Here is a 16,547-nt window from a genome sequence, read left to right on the forward strand (position 1 = left end):
CCTTCTGCTGTAACTACAGAAGAGCTAGTGATTCTATCCATAGAGTAGGGCAAATTTATCCAAAAGAAGTAATTTAATCTTTCTGCCTACCTGTCCATTTTCACACGCTTGACTCTCAGACAGCTCGTATGGCGGTGACACAAAGTACATTTTTGCTCTAGGGAAACCAGGAATGATGTTGCTAAGCTGAAATCCAAACATCACCAACCAGCTCTTGACATCTAAAAATTGAAAGAAAACAGCTAAGTGAGACACATATGTGTTTAACAAATAAAGGAAATTAAAAAATTAGGAAATCCATCTTTGACGTCCTTAATTTCAAGTAGCAACTGAAGTCAAAATATTACAGTGTGGAACTTTACAGAACTGTAGCAATCCACCCTGAACAGGCACAGGAAAAACTGCACTAAATTTACCCTAAATAAATCATCAGGGATATACCAGGTCTTTCATTACCTTCCATTCGAGCACATGAATTATCTAAATATTTTACAGTATACAGTACTTGTTCCACCTCTGACACCTTCTGATATGGCTACTATATGTAACCTATAAACTGTATTGTATAATGATATATTATTAGGTTAAGACTCTAAAAACATCTGCAAAGTCCTTTGGGGAAAGACATGGCTTCTCTTCTGTGTCCTACTTCCATCAGCTGTCATCAGGTCTCAGGAGGCTCCATTAAAAGCAGTGAGAAGCTAGATTTGTAAATCAGATGTCTAAATTTAGGCAACAAAAATATTCTCCCCATCCCTCCAGGGAAAGTAGGAGCTGTGTGGGAGTGTTACAGCTCAGCTCTGAGGTGAGCCTCAGCAAGTTCCAGATGTGGGATCAACCACGAAACTCTACCCTCAGATCTAGCTGTAAAAGCTAAAAAAATAAGCTAATAACAGTGATTCTCACTCTGCAGGTATTAAGAACTAATTATGTATTTTAGTTATCCAAATGATAACTCTTTAAACAAAAAAAAGAATCCATTACCCCATTTTACATTTCCTGTTTCCTGAATTCATGACAATTTTTGCTTAAAAATCTCTCCTGTCTATCCCAGTGGCCATCTCTCCTCACTGGCCTACACTGATACTGTTATTGCCACTTCTGTGAGCTGAGCTGTTGCAATGCCTGTCTTCCTCAAAAGCCTTTTTTTCTTTGCCATTTTGACTCTAAAATAAGTAGTAAATAAAATACTCTGCCTCTATGAGGTATCTGTATCCATCTCCCATCACACAGTGCCTGCTGTATTTTTCCTGAACCTTTGGACCACACAGGGTTGCTGCTTCTGATAAGGCTTCAATTCTATTTTATAGTAAAATGGTATCTCCTGAACAATTCACTTCAGCTGCTCCAATTCCACAGAAACCAGAGGAGGACCTATATACAAAACACTATTTTACTATTTTGCTGAGCTAATGTGCTTTGCAGCACTGCATTTGCTACAGGAATTTGTTTTCAGCAAAACCTGTGAATAAAATCCTGTGTCAGGGGTTAACAGTAAAAATGGACTGCAGAGGAAGAGTTTTTGGTGTTTTGTTTTGTTCTCTTCTTTTTTTTTTAATCTGACAACAAAGGTGCCACCATAATCACTTCTTGTCTAAGATAATCTGTTCAGTCCTACAGCAAAAAATATTTGCATCACTGATGCAGTATTTTCACAGACTTCAAGGTGTGTGTGGTCCCTATATGCAATTTGTCTTATTTGATTTCATCCAGTGGATGGATAAATTAAAGAAACACAATTTCAGAATGTAGAAAAACATGGTAAGATGATGTTGAAAATCAAAATCAAAGGGTGGTGGATGAAAATAGGACTTTTGTTGAATTTAGGACAACGAGGTAATTTCAGTCACCAGTATTTTCCCACTATCAGATACAAATCATATTATCTCCTAATTGCAAAGTTGCTCCACTAGAACCTCTGCTGTGTTACACCTACTATTATGTTGCAATGCACTAATGAAACGTGCTATGATTTTCTTTGAAGGAAATGCACGCTTTTCTTGAAATTCAAATTACTGCTAAAATGAAGATCATTCCTTTTTAAAAATGGTATCACTACTCTAACTATTGTATACTGCATATTCAATTCTGAAAAAAAGCTTTTCCTGAAGACATATTAATTACCTTTCCTTTTAGAAATTGCCAGCAGCTAGTTCAAGTACTGTGTGATGTTACTAAGTGAAAAATTATTCCTAATTAAGAAAGGGTTACAAGTTTTACCAAATTCCAACATATGTGATCAAAACTACCTTTGTTTCTTGGCTCTACAAAATCCATAACATTTATTAGTCTTTCAGGATGAAATAATCTTAAAAAACCATCAAGGATTTAATTTTAAAGACTAAAGACTGTTTGCATATTAAAAGTTAAATGGGAAAAAAAGGTCTAATTAAATTCATTCTTGGTGCTAATTCTTAATGTGCCCATGAGCTCAGACAGTAGTTGATTTTGAAAGTAGCCCTGAAAGAAAGAGATCTGAGCAGTTCTGGTTTGTGATTCTGAACCAACCTGCCAGTGATTCCTATACACAACTTCGCTTTTCTTCACTTTATACAATACTAGTTCAATAGGAAGAGCACTATGGCTGTGCTGAAATCTTCTATTCAGACAAACTTATATTTATTTTTTTCCTTTCATAACTCATCATTGCTTCTCACTTAGAGCCCCTAGTTCAGGGAAGAGCAGTACCAAGGAATCAGAAATAGCCACTTCTCATAGGCAAAAGAGGAAAACGGCCCAAAGTTGATGTGAGGATTGAGCAAAGGGCTCGTAAGGAGAAGCTGTGTTTCTTTCCCAAATCAGCTTCCAAGCTGTAGTGTTATGTATTATAAATGTGAAGAAGTCTCACCTGTTACATAATTCTTTAGATCCAGTTCATTGCTGAGAGGGTTGTTACTCTTGAACATGTACAAATTGAAAGGAGCGGGTTCTTTGCCAATGTTTTTCCACATGGTGTAATCAGGAGATGTCCAGCGCCCAGCCAGGACATCGTAGTCCCTTTGGGTAAAATGCACGAGTTTGGTTAAAGGATCATACAGTCCTCCATGGAACCCAATGACCAGCTGGAAATCTGGGTTAGAGTCATAATAGATCTCCCCATAGGCCGTGTACTGGAGCTGCTTGATCATGAGGCCATTGATGCTGAACACAGCTAATGGAGTGCCTGTGTTATCAGAGGCCACGTAATACTCTTCCCCACTGCTGCTCTCCATTGCAAAGAGGTGCCCTTGCAGGTCGTAGTACAAAGAGGTAATTTCGGAGTTGGAATGATTGTAGACATGAGTTACCCTTGTTGGATTGTGAAGATCAGCATAAAAGTACTGCAGATGATGCCCCAGGTTGGTCTTGCAGGAAGCCCTTCGGCCCAGTCCGTCGTAGCGGTACTGAACACTCCACCCATTGGCTTTGTTGTAAGCTCTGGTCAGGAGCCCTTTGGAGTTGTACTCAAACACGTCTGCACCCCGCTGCCACAGGAACCCGTCGTCATCGATCTTGTAGGGGACGTCACCCAGGCGCGTGATCCTGTCCCGGAGGTCGTAGCGCAGCGGCATCAGCCGGACGCTGTTTCCAGGATTCAGGAGGTGCAGGTTCCCGTTCAGGTCGTAGCTGTAGCGCCAGGTGGGCCTGTCATTGACTGCCACGCTCTGCAGCTGCCCGTCTCCATCATAGTCATAGGTGTACTTGGTCGTGTTGGCGTAGGGACCGAGTTTGAGCTCTCTTTTGGTCACCCTTCCCATGCTGTCGTACTGCACGGTCATCCAGTACATCAGGGACCGGAACATTTCGTACTGCACTTCCTTAATGCGCCCGTGGGTGTCAAAGTGCTTGCTCAGCGTCATAACTGCCGTGGTGATAATTTGGTTAATATCATAATAAATAACTCCAAATTTGCCAAAATGCTCGACTTTGCCAGAAATCTCATCGTAACGGTAGAGGTCAACTGGAAGAGGCGTCTCACTTATGATGGGTTTGATGCTTGCGATTCGAAAGCTGTTGTCATGATATGTATAATCAAACCTTGCGTTGACCATTCCTTCTTCAGAGAACCTGTAGATTTGTTTGTCAACAAGAGGACCAATTTTCCTATAGCGAATTGTGCAAGAAAACCCTCCACTTTGCAAATTCACCATTTTTAGGACACCTGTGGTTTCGTCGTAGCCAAAAGTCACCGCTGTGCTGTCATAAACAATTTCAGACAGCTTGGACAGCTTTCCATACTTGTAGAAGACTTGGCGGCCGGTACCTAAAAAGGACGTTTTCAGAATCCTGCCGTCGTCGCTGTAATCAAAAATGACGGAGGCGTTGCTCTCGGGGGGGTTGTAGATGTTCCTGATGTAGCCCACGGAGGTGTGGGTGGACATGCTGTGCCGAGCCACGCTGGGCATGGTGACGGCGTGCAGGCGCTCCGAGGAGTCGAACTCGAAGATGTACTGGCGCTGGCTCTGCAGCAGCAGCACCATGGACTGCGGGGGAAACAACAACAAACTGTTACCAGCCATCAGCATGTGGCCCGGGAGAGGGAACTGAAGGAAAGTTTACTGGAGAGGCACTAATGTTAAATGAGTACAAAGAGAATCAGATACATTAGTCAGGGGCACAGAGCTGCTCAGGAATATTGTCAGGTTGCCAGATGAGAGGATCTGCTCCTTGGAAATCAATAACCTGACACTCCAGAGAAAGTGCAGGTTAGCAACCTGTGAGCTGTCCTCCCTGTAGGAGGACTTTTTTTTTTATTTTCCTTTTTTTTTTCCTGAGGGATGCAGAGGAGTTAGATAAATTACTTGATTTATCTTTCTGCCAGCAGTTGTAATTCACAACTGTTACTGTGAAATATGTGAGAAACTAAGCAGAGAACATCAGCTCTGGTTTACTTAGAACAACAAGAAGGGAAAGGGAAAACAATATGCAGTTTGGCAGTATTTAAGACACTTTTATGACTGAAGTGTGCTAATTAGGCTAAGTAAAAATGCACTACCATACTTTCATTTAATAAGTAACAATTAGAGATGAATTACCTGTTTCTACATGAACTTTTTGTCAGGTTTAGTCATGCATTTTTGGGCTTAATTAAGCACAATAAATTGCGTTAATTTATTGCCATTCTACGGCAGGAAAATATCAAAAGACAGAAACCATGAATAAAATACTTCCCATTAAGAATTAGTCATATTCAGCTGTCTAATTGAAAAATAAGGAATTTTAAGACCAGGGATGGCTAACAGCTAGGATACATGAAAACAAGGAATTTTGAGACCAGGAATGGCTAACAGCTGGGATACACCAAATTTTAGCAAGTGGGTGTGTGTGATTTATGTGCCACGAAGCCAAACTGAACTTTGTGTCCTTCCAGCTCGTGCTAGGAGGCGACACTGTCACAGACATATTTTCTGAAAAATCCTTTCGTTAGGATATTTCCTCCTCCTCAGCTTCTCCATGTTTTGCTGCTTTGGAATGTGATTTTGAGAATTGCTTACCCAGTATGTGAAATTGTTTTTACTTAATGACCAATGACAGCCACCTGTGTCGAGGCTGTAAGCAGTCACAAGATTTTATTACCATTCCATTCCATTCCTTTCTAGCCTTCTGATGAAATATTTTCTTCTATTCTTTTAGTACAGTTTTAATATATCATTTTCTTTTAATATAATATATATCATAAAATAATAAATCAGCCTTCTGAAACATGGAGTCAAGATTCTCCTCTCTTCCCTCCTCCTGGGAACACAACCACACGACACCACCTACGTTTTCCAGGTAGGTGTAGCTCCACACTTTGCCGTCGGCGAACATGCGCGACACGATCCTGCCCTGCTTGTCGATGTCGGTCCTCTCGCTCATGGCCCCGCGCTGCAGCCCTGCCAGGCGCCCATTGAGGAAATAGGAGACATTGACAGCAGCCAGGCCGCTGCTGGGCAGCCAGAGGAAGGGCCGGCCCAGCTGGTCGTAGATGATGCGCAGCGTGAACTTGCGGTGGTCGTCGTAGATCTTCTCGGTGCGGATGTTGCGGTCGTAGTCGATGGACAGCAGGTTCCTGCCGTGCACCTGGCGAGGGAAGGAGGCTGCGCTCAGTGCACGCCCGGCTTACAGCGGGGAATGCCCAGCAGAAAATCCCAGCAGGGAAATCCTTTGTGAAAAGTGTAGGGTTCCTGTTAACTGGCTTTTGCTTTCTATTTGGTGGTATATATTGAAATAATTTGGGGTCTTACTGGGGTATTTCCCACCTCACTGCAATATGGGAGATGATATCCTACAGTCAAAAGCTTCCGTTATGGTCAGAACAGACAGACATTCTGCACACCGAGGTCTTAAAGTGCAGAGAAACAAATTATTTTGCATGGAATATTTTTCTACTTGTTCTATTTTTCTATTTTCTACTATTTTTCTTTTATTTTTGTACTTCCACAATCAATTTTTTTTGCCTTTTCCCTTACAATCACTCTAAGGACAACAGAAGAAATTTTTGTGTCTTTATTGAGGTTTAGCCACTTCTATAATTGCAACACTCTGCTTAGAAATCATTCATTTACTGTTTTCTTCATTTACTTTCCAAATATTCAACAGATCCTTCCCTTGGGATGGACTTAAAAATCCTGATCATATAGGCTGGGAAAGATGGACTTCTGGCGTTGAAAGGAAAGGTGCTAAATAATTAGGTTTAATATTTTTCTTCCCCCACCCCGCCTTTTTTTTTGTTATAATTTTCATTCAAAATACAGCACGAGGTGTTTCAGTGGCAGATTTATTTATTTGTTTGTTTGTTTGTTTAAAATAAAAGAGCAAACCAGAGGCAAAGGAGAATAAGAATGCCAAATGGGGAGGCTTCTAGGGAGAGTGTTATAATGAGAGATACATAAATATATTCACTGGGGGGTAAGCCATAGAATTCAGGCTAATGGTGTAATCTGATAAAGCTTCTTAAGTAATTTAATTGTAGATGTGTCATTAATAAAGTAAAAGTTTTCAAATTAGATATAATTTCAGAGCAATGACTACTTTAAAAGTATTCATCAGTTTCTGGGAATTTGTTCTTTAGCTTATATTTTTTCAGTGGCTTTGATAATGCAACGTTTCCTCTTATCCAAAATTAAACTGTACATCAAACAATATGTAAATTAACCCTGAGCCTTCCTTGAGGATATAAAAATTACTCTGAGATATATTCACTGGCAGGGCTAAACCCAATTCCCACCCCAACCAACTCAGTAGAAATTCAGTTATACAGGCACATTTAAAATTAATACAGTTTCGTGTTTGTAAAGAAATAATTATTTCAAATTATTGCTCATTATCCTAATTTTTTCCATTAATGAAATTAATCTCTTTAACAGTTTGCATTTCCTCAGTGGGCAATTACTAGGAAAAAAAAAAGCTCTTTTCTGTAGGTTTTCCCAAAGGTTATCCCAGCAACAACTTGCCCTGTGATTCATAAGAAAAGACAGAGTATTTTTCTTAAAACACCTTGGGGCAAAACAAGTCATATTCTGCTCTCCCATTGCATTGAAAATAAAGCCAGGGAAGCCAAACTCAGCATCAGTAGTTTCTCAGCTGGTTACTCTTGTTTTGTAGGATCAACCCTGATGGCAGACACATAAAAAACCCCATTTTCATGAGCAGAAGAGAGCTTTGACCTCTCAAAAATATTTAGCTATAGAATTAAAGGGCTAGTGTATGACTGAAATAGCCCAATTTCATAAGGTTGAGCAGATTTTCTAAAAAGAAAAAAAAAATGCCTTTCAGAAAGATTATGAACAGAATTTTAGCTTTGGGGGTTTTGTTTGTTTTGGTTTTTTGTAACTTCTGAAGCTTCATAAATCAGTCAGGATTTCTGGGTTTTGTTCCCTCCATGACAGTAACTGCAATAATCTGCACAAAGGAAAGTCTGACTGGAGGTATCCTCTCTTTTTTCAAAAACATTGTAACAGTTATTTGGTTTTGCCATAAAAAACCAAAATTAATAGGGTTTAAAAATGATTACACACACAAGAGCTGTGCACACACACAAATATCACTTGGAGATGCCCACACCAACATCACCTGCTTGGAGAATTCAGTACCTTCATTTGCATTTGTAAAGTGAGTAAAACCAGAGACTGTAATTGCAGTATCATATTCATTACATAGGAACCCAAACAGGCTGATAATTCCCACCCTTCCTGGGAACACTGAGAGCAGTCCCAAGTATCACAAGACATTCGACAGGCCCTTTCTCTTTTGTTCACTCCCCACATGCACATCTGGTTTTCCCTTGGCTGCTCCTGCAGTGGCCGTAGGGATGAGCCCTTTGTGCCTTGGGAAGGTCTGGCCACAGGAATCACTCACAGGATGCTGCTCCATAACCAAAACTCCTCAGACAGGAATCTCAGAAGGACTTTATCTGAAACTACAGCAAGAAACTGAATGTGTGGTGCATCACACAGGAGCACACAGTGAGTGGGGTAAGATAAAGGTGCAGTTCCTTCTCAGGTTGATGAAATGTGCCCAGGCAGGAGTGCAGATTCCAACAGGGGTGGTTGGGATGTGCCTAAAGCAGGGTGGGCAGAGCCTGGGCTCAGGCAGTACCACTGTGTGAGGGCTCATACAACCAGCCAACACTTTGGGTTGGGAGTCACCTGGGAATCACCCAGAAGAACCCCTCTGCACAGAGCAGGGACATCTTCAACTGGACCAGCCTGTGCAGAGCCCTGCCAAGCTCACCCTCAAGGAATGGGGCACCTACCACTGCTCTGGGCAACATGTGCCAGTGCCTCACCACACAACCATAAAAAACTTCTGTATCACTACTTTAAATCTACCCTCTTTTAGATAAAGCTGCCACACCTTGCCCTATCACAACAGACCCTTAAACAGTCTGTCCCCATCTTTAACAAGCCCTCTTTAAGAAGCACAGGGGCGTGGGCTCCAGAAAATATTCCTCAGAGTACTGAGGTGAAGTACTCAGCCAAGAGGTGAATCCCAAAGAATGGCCACCCCTCCAGTCACACTGACTGTGACTGGGGCTCCAGGAGGTGGCCCTGCTGCTCTGTCAGAGCAGTGCCCTGCTCTGTGTCACTGTGTGCCACAGCTCCCCTGCCTGCTCCCCACAGCATTCCAACACACTTGCTCTGCTTCGTTCACTAAACAATTTGTAAAGATGAATTAGAATAAATGAGATGCAAATAAATTCTATGCTTTCTCCCTCGTTTTCAAATTTCATTTTCAGCCCACTCAACCTGTGATAATCTCATAGTGATTTTCATTTAAAAGAGCTAAATGGATATGTGATTATTGTTACAGGAACTAACACCAGACAATTAAATGTTGAGGTGTTGCTACATAAAGCATTGTTTTGATTTGCATAAACACGATGCAAGAAAACCTATCTCAGAAAACCTATCTCAGGGAAGGTTTCAGCACTAAGATGTGCTTAACTTCAGCTAATTACCACGAGTACCTCTATTAAATTTTTAGTATTGAGAATTAGGATTACTGCAATTTAATTTCAGCATCCTATTTATTTCTATTTTGAACAACAACTAGTCAAAATGTAGAGCTGATCTGTTTTCCACTTCCAATCAACTGCTGCAGGTCAACACATCAAAAATCAATTACACAGACATGAAATTTAGTCATTAAGGATTAGCTGCTAATCTCATTCAATTTTTTTGTCCAACCTTCCCCCTCTCTCCCATAAGTACATTCTGAGCATTTGTGAGAGTAAGGAAAGATTTGTCAACTCAACACTGGGAATTAGATGCTAGCAATAGGAAAATATTAAAAAAATTAACATCCAAGCCTCTGTTTTTGGTAAATCACTACATAATTGCTTGCATTTATTGCATTTGCTATGTGATCATGAACAACACTGAACTGAATTTTGTGTTCAGCGACGTTGAAAGAATTGCTAAAAGAGTGAGGACTTCATCAGCACTGCATTTGCTTTCTGCCCAGTATCTCAAATCCCTTCCTAAACTGCACATACTGAAGTAGTCCAGTCCAAAAAATCAGTGAAAATCAGGCCAGCAAAGTGCAGAGTGGGATTAATCCAGCTGCAGCAGATCTTTAATTTGGCAGGGGATGGATTACATGACCTGACTGTCTTCCTTATCCTGCGCTTACGATTTTGTAATTATGGCAATTATTTTCCAATCTGCCATTTGGGAAAGGGAATAAACACAACATGCCTCTCTCAGTGAGTCTGTAGGGGGGTTTACAGCAGCAGAATGCTGTAGCTGTATTTGCTCCCCAGCATGAGCTGGGGTAAGTCTGCCCTGGCAGTTTTACAAGTGGTGAGTGCTCAGATTCCCACCCCCTTGAGAGGCAGAGTATTTTGCAGCAACAGGGCAATGAAGCTGGGGGAGGCTCTACAATACACCTTTTGAGGAGTGGCTGAGGGAGCTGGGGGTGTTTAATCTGCAGAAAAATTGGTTTGGGGGGGACCTAATTGCTTTACAAGTCTCTAAAAGGAGTTAGCAAAATGGGGGTCAGTCTCTTCTGACATATCTCAAATGAAAGGACAAGAGGAAATGGCCTGAAGTTGCACCACGGGAGGTTCAGATTAGATATTTGAGAAAGTTTTTTCACTGGAAGAGTGTTCATGCTTTAGAGTATGTTGCCCAGGAAGGTGGTGGAGTCACCATCTCTGGATGTGTTCCAGAGCCATTGGGGTATGGAATTTGGGGATATGGTTTGGGGCAATTACTGTGAGGCTGGGGCAATGATTTCATGATCTGGAAGGTCTATTCTAACACTGATGATTCTGTGATTCTGTAATATTTTAGGTGTTTTTACCAATGTCTTTTGGAATATTTTTAGTAACAAAGCTCTATGGCCGATTGCAGCAGACGATCCCATGCAGCCAACTGAGCTCTCAGTGTCACACCAAAGACAATCCCGGAGCCATTTTTAACAAGTAAAAGTAACATCCTTCAAAATAAAAACAAAACAACTTTCTGCCCAAAGAGGAAAAGGTGATTATTGTAACAACAGGTTCTACTTACCCTGAGCTTTCTTCCAAACACCGTCACTTTGCCTTTAATCTGCTCCTTCCTCAGGCGCCATTCAATTGAGTTTAAACCATTTTCCATGGGCAGAGAAATATTACATCGTCCTATGGTGGGAGTCACAGTCCCAGCCAGGACATGAGGCTCGCTGTGAAAGCTAATGCTCATGCCATTGGCATACATCACTCTCAAAGTACCATTATTACAGAGCTGGTAGCTGTTCCTCACTTGATCTACAGCAATAATGAAAAGAAAATAATTTAGCTACTCCAGTCATAAAGAAAACATATCGCTTAATTTGATTGGTTTTTTATTGCACTCCTGTTGATGTTAAATGAAGTCAGCCTGCAATTACCATTTACGTGGTACTATGGTGGAAATTACAGATGTTACTGATTCATGTAAAGAACAGTAGTGTAACAGTGAGCCTGCAGAGAGATACTGTGTTTATTTCATTATCTCTTCCTTTCAGTCTTAATTGTGAATCAAAATGCACAGTGATATGTGTTGAACCACGTAATTTATTTCTGATATGAACAAAAACTCCTGAAAACTGAACTGCTGGATAAACAACAAAGCATTAAACTCCAGGACAAAAAGAAAAAGAAGATGATTGTTGGACTCTTTATAAGTAGGAAGAAGTAAGTGCCTCTTCTTTTTTGTTTCCCTCTGTTTAAAAACTGTCTCCCAGCAGAGGCCTTGTACAGAATTACAGCGTGGCTTTAAATCCTCAAGGTGTGAGGCTCCAGCAGTGCAAGCTGGCAGCCACAGTGGCTCCCTCCCTCTCCTGCCTCCCCACCAGAGCCACACTGGCCTGATGTGCACACCCGGCCTCTGTCGGAGAGGAGTTAGAGAAACAAGCCCGTGCTTCTCTGGCCATGCTGCTCTCCAGCTGTGTGACACAGCCAAGTCCTCTCTCAGCCAGGATGGAGTGCCAGAGCGTGCAGCTGTCAGCAACACATCAATATTTGCCTGACAGAAGGACAGCATCTACGTAATTAATCATCTGCTATAAGAGAAATTAAGTCTTTGTAACCAGACCTGTCACGGTATAATAGTCTACAAATGTTGACATTTATGTCAGGAGGAGACTATTGTTTGATGGTGATATTCTCATTCCGGAGACATTATATCTTAATTAAAAAGCCCCATCACTCACCAAATCCCTTTCAGTCTGTATTTGATAACTGACTCCACTCCATCAGATCCAATGCCTGGGCGGTGCTGGAATGCTCAACACAAACTCTGAGCCTGTGCTGCTGCTGCCTCCTGCCACCCTTGGGATCTAACACTGCTCTTGGAGGGCCAGCTCTGGCACCACACCATCCACTGCCCTGACTGCTCTACACTCTAATTAATGGCAGTGTATAAATTTAGAAGATTTCCTTTACTAGAAGGCTTCCTGAGCCTCTCCAGAAGGATCTCCCCAGCAGCCATATCCAGCAGTCAGGTTGCATCTCTGTGGCACAGAAGTCAGCACCAATTTTGCAGGGAAGTACAGAGAAATATGCAAGTGGGTGAAGTGACCCTGACCCAGGAGGCAGTGGCAGGACTAACTTTCCCCAGCAGACAGTGACCACATGTACTTGACACAAAGCAGGACTGCAAAATGCCTCTTACCTGTCCTGAAGACCTGTCATTTTAGGAATAAGCTTTATGGGAGTTTTTCTTGCAAACCTTACACGGTTTCCCCCTGCTCATAAGTGTACTAACGACACGAATCATCAGTGAATTGCTTTCTCAGGCTGTGTGTGTGGTTAGGAGTGTGCTGAGAAGCGTGCTTTGGTACCTTGAACAACTGTATAGGAAGCCTCCACAGAGGAGAGATTTGTGATGACCGTGACATCGTCATCCCGATTAGAATTCTCAATGTCGATGGTAATGGACTTTTCCATTTCTCGATGAAGGCTAGTTACCACTCCAGTGGGACGTGTTACATTGGTCAGACGCCCTTCATGATCATAGCTAATAGAAAAGTTAGTGAGAGCAAAAAAGCATGAGGATATATGTTCATTTCAATACCCAATGTATTAATAATGCAGCACATTTGTGCAAAAAACCCAGACTTAAACAGATTTTCAAGAACATCCTGGCCATATCTATTTCTCTGTTCTTGAAAGAGTCTATAATGATGAAATAATATCTTTTAGATACTGATCTCAACTACATGGGTGCAAATCCAGGCCAGCATATTTTGAATTATGAAATTAATTAAATTATTATGAATATACGGAGTGATATTTGGCACAAACAATTATAACTAGTAAATTAGTCTGCAGTTTAATAGTTGCATTTCGCTCTAAGGAAGTGGACTTCTGATGGACACTGCAATAAACAATTGCATAAAATGCACATTTGCTTTTGAATACCTAGTGGAAACTAAGTATGGTCTTGAGTGACATATCAAGGAATAAACTTGCCATAAAGTATTAAAATATACATCAGCTTGACAACATTATAATTTCATTTAGATCTTATCTGTGGTATTGAACTGCATTTTGGGGCCAGTATTTTGGATCATAAAGATGAAAGATGAAAAGCACAAAGGGCAGCAGTCAGCACTCAGAATAGACCTTAGAAAATGAGTTAAATGTGCCAGAGGCATAAAGATAAAAAAAAAAAAAAAAAAAAAAAAAGAAAAAAGTATTTCACAGAGCTAAATTTCTTTAGAGGTATAAAGCCTGAGGAGGGGGGAGAGAAGGAATGCTGCTGGAAATCAAATCATACCCTTTCCCCCTTTCCTGCAGTATGCTCTAGCTGTGTGCATACATTTGCTAAAGAAGCAATCCCTTGGATCTTAGGGGCAAGAAATGGGGACCTGAAACAAAATCAGCATTCCAGTCTGACACTGCTTGCTGCAATTCTCTACTGGTGCAAGTCTCTCACCCAGCTGCTACCAAAGCACAGGCGCTTCTAGAGAGCAGAAAGGCAAGAAAAAATGTCCTGTGTAGATAAAGAGAAAAGTTTAGGTAGAGATTGAAACCAACTGGTCATCCTTGGGATGTAGAGATGCAGGGAGCAGGAAGCCTGGAAGAGAACTGGTAAATCCATTGCATTGCCTGAGAGTAACAGAAGAGAAGAGGAGCACATTTAGTACCATGGAGCTAGCTCAGTTCATTGCAGGCTGTGGTTAGCTGTAAAAATGAAAAACAAAATCAGAGCTTTCAACATGGCTTTACAATTAAAACACTCAGAAACCTCAGACTAGGCCACCTGAACTGTACAGCATATCTAAAAAAATTAAGACACAGATTGGCTCCTCAGTTAAAATGAACCAAACATATGACTTTCAAATCCATTGCAAATGGTTGCACCCATTGAACTGAATATTGGGGAGGAAGGAAAAAATCACCTGTGGAGCAACAAGCCTTACCAGAACCAATGGAAGTATTAGGCAAAGAAGGAAATCAATAAAACAAAGCACCATGTGACCTAAAAGGGACCAATAACACGTTGTGTTCATTTAGGTGGTTCAGGATCAAAGAAAGATTAAGCAGCATGATTTATAGTCACAAGTTTCTCCCCACAGATAGATATATATTTATACAGAGATATATAGGCACATCAGCAAGACACTGAAGAAAAGATAATATGTTGAGATAATCTATAAAAGGGGTTAAGTCTTTATAGAGGTCTTCACAAAAATATTGAAAAGCACTCCAAAAGAATAGCTGAGGGAAGAAATAGATCCAGCCAAGCATCTGTCCTGCAGGGGAAAAAAAAAAGTACAAAAAATGGATAATTTCAAATATCTTAAAGGTTAATAAGGCCCTCCAAGAGTCTGTATGTGGTGTGTTTCATGATGAGCAGAGTGAGGGAGAGAACACTTGCATGTCAAATCTTTCAGCACAGGGTTATTTAGGACAAACTAGAAAAAACTGTGAGTGTCTCCAGTGTGACTCTGCAGCACTCAGTGAACTTCCAGAAATGGCTGGTGAAATTCCCCATCAGCAAATATATTTTAGGCAATGCAAATGAGACATTAATTTAAAGTTTTCATTCACATTACTGGGTTTTAATTAACCCAGGAAAAATTCCTGGGGATTGCTGTGGGCTACTCACTGGAAATCTCTATTCAAAGTGTAAGGGCAGTCTAAAAAGTAAATATGGATGTGAATGTACAGAGATTGAAGCAGAAAAATGAAAATATTCCATTGCTATTTCAAGAAATGATTCTTTTACCCCTGCCATGGGGTGTGTTCCTCAGTGCTGGTCACAACTTGGAAAGCAGCAACAGTAAAGATTAAAAGGGTTTATAAGCAAGTGATGGATACACTTAACAAAATACATACAAAAGTACTCTCATTGAAGATGTGCAGACCATTTAGATGATGAGTTAGATATATGAAAAATTCACTCTTAAATGATATATACAAACTGTGATACCAATATATAAAGAAGGCATTTCTACTTTGTCCATTGTATCAAAATAAAATCTTATTTTAAAAAATACTTTAAAGGTAAAAAAAAATAAAATTAATATACAGAAACATTTTATCTACCAAAAAATTAAGTGACATATTCCTGAGGTTTTTTTTTTTAAATTTATGTATTATATGCATTATTTGAGAGCAAGTGCTCAGTAGAATACAACACCCAGACATTTATCTGAATAATAAGAATAAACTATATATTAAATAAATGATTATGTACTTCTCTTCTTCATGTCATGAACCTGTGTCTAATGAGGTAAAAACCCAGAATTTACAATGAAAAATATATTAATTGACCTGGTGTCTTTTTCAGAAGCCATTTGTGACACAGCATCAACCTGGATGAATCAGGTCTGATAAGGCAACCTTGACATTTTCAGCTGAGATGGGCTCTGGGTACTCTGCAGTTCCTGAGATTTTGTTACTGACTTCAGTTAGAGTAAGGCTCCATCTCAAGTTTTTCTACTAATAACATTACAAAGGCAAACAACTGTTCTTTATCCCAGTGTCTTAAAAACCAACAAACAGCAGCATCTCCCCACTGCTGCCTCACCAACACTTTGCTAACTGTGACCAAACCGCCCTGCCAGCAGGCAAAGGTTTCCAGGACAGCTCTGGGTGACACCAGCCACCAAGCTGGTGGCTGTCTCTGCCAGCCTGATGGCTCTGAGCTGCCCATGGCCATACCTATAGCTCAGCCTCGACCCTGGGACACAGCTGAGCACCTGGCACCTTCTCAGGTAGCTACAAGCACCTGTGCATCCAGCCCTTCCGTGGGCTTGTGACAGTGCCCTGAGGGCTGCTGTCCCCTGGCCACTACTGTGGCATCTCTGTCCCCCAGGCAGTTTTTATGGCCAGCATCCCAGTCTCAGGTTTGAGCTGTGCTCCTGACAGCTCGTGGGTGGAGCAGGAAGGGCAGGGCTGTATCCAGCACTGCAGAGAGGAGGAACAGCAGCTTCTGAGTCAACACAGAGCTGGGCAAGGCACAGACCCACACACATTTACACACACCCCTGCTTTCTCTCCCTCTTAGAACTGATCCCAGAAAAAAACTGCAGCACTCTCTCAGGATGCTCCCTAGACTGAGAGGAATACCACTGGGAGCTGCTTCAAAGATCTGTGCCTGATGCCCAAG

At 41.2% G+C, this 16,547-nt stretch overlaps 1 protein-coding gene across 1 annotated transcript in view; it reads right to left on the reverse strand.

Annotated features, from left to right (window-relative positions):
• Positions 1 to 16,547, reverse strand: part of TENM2 (teneurin transmembrane protein 2) — a 187,608-nt gene that overhangs the window by 3,277 nt on the left and 167,784 nt on the right. Inside the window, exons 21-25 of the mRNA XM_050979861.1 lie at positions 12,769 to 12,944; positions 10,977 to 11,212; positions 5,746 to 6,042; positions 2,849 to 4,463; positions 91 to 221 (exon numbers count right to left, since the gene is read on the reverse strand). Coding sequence (XP_050835818.1) covers positions 91 to 221; positions 2,849 to 4,463; positions 5,746 to 6,042; positions 10,977 to 11,212; positions 12,769 to 12,944 — 2,455 coding nt within the window. The remainder of the gene's footprint in view (positions 1 to 90; positions 222 to 2,848; positions 4,464 to 5,745; positions 6,043 to 10,976; positions 11,213 to 12,768; positions 12,945 to 16,547) is intronic.

This window comes from Serinus canaria, chromosome 13 (genome assembly GCF_022539315.1).
Source record: "Serinus canaria isolate serCan28SL12 chromosome 13, serCan2020, whole genome shotgun sequence".
NCBI lineage: Eukaryota > Metazoa > Chordata > Aves > Passeriformes > Fringillidae > Serinus > Serinus canaria.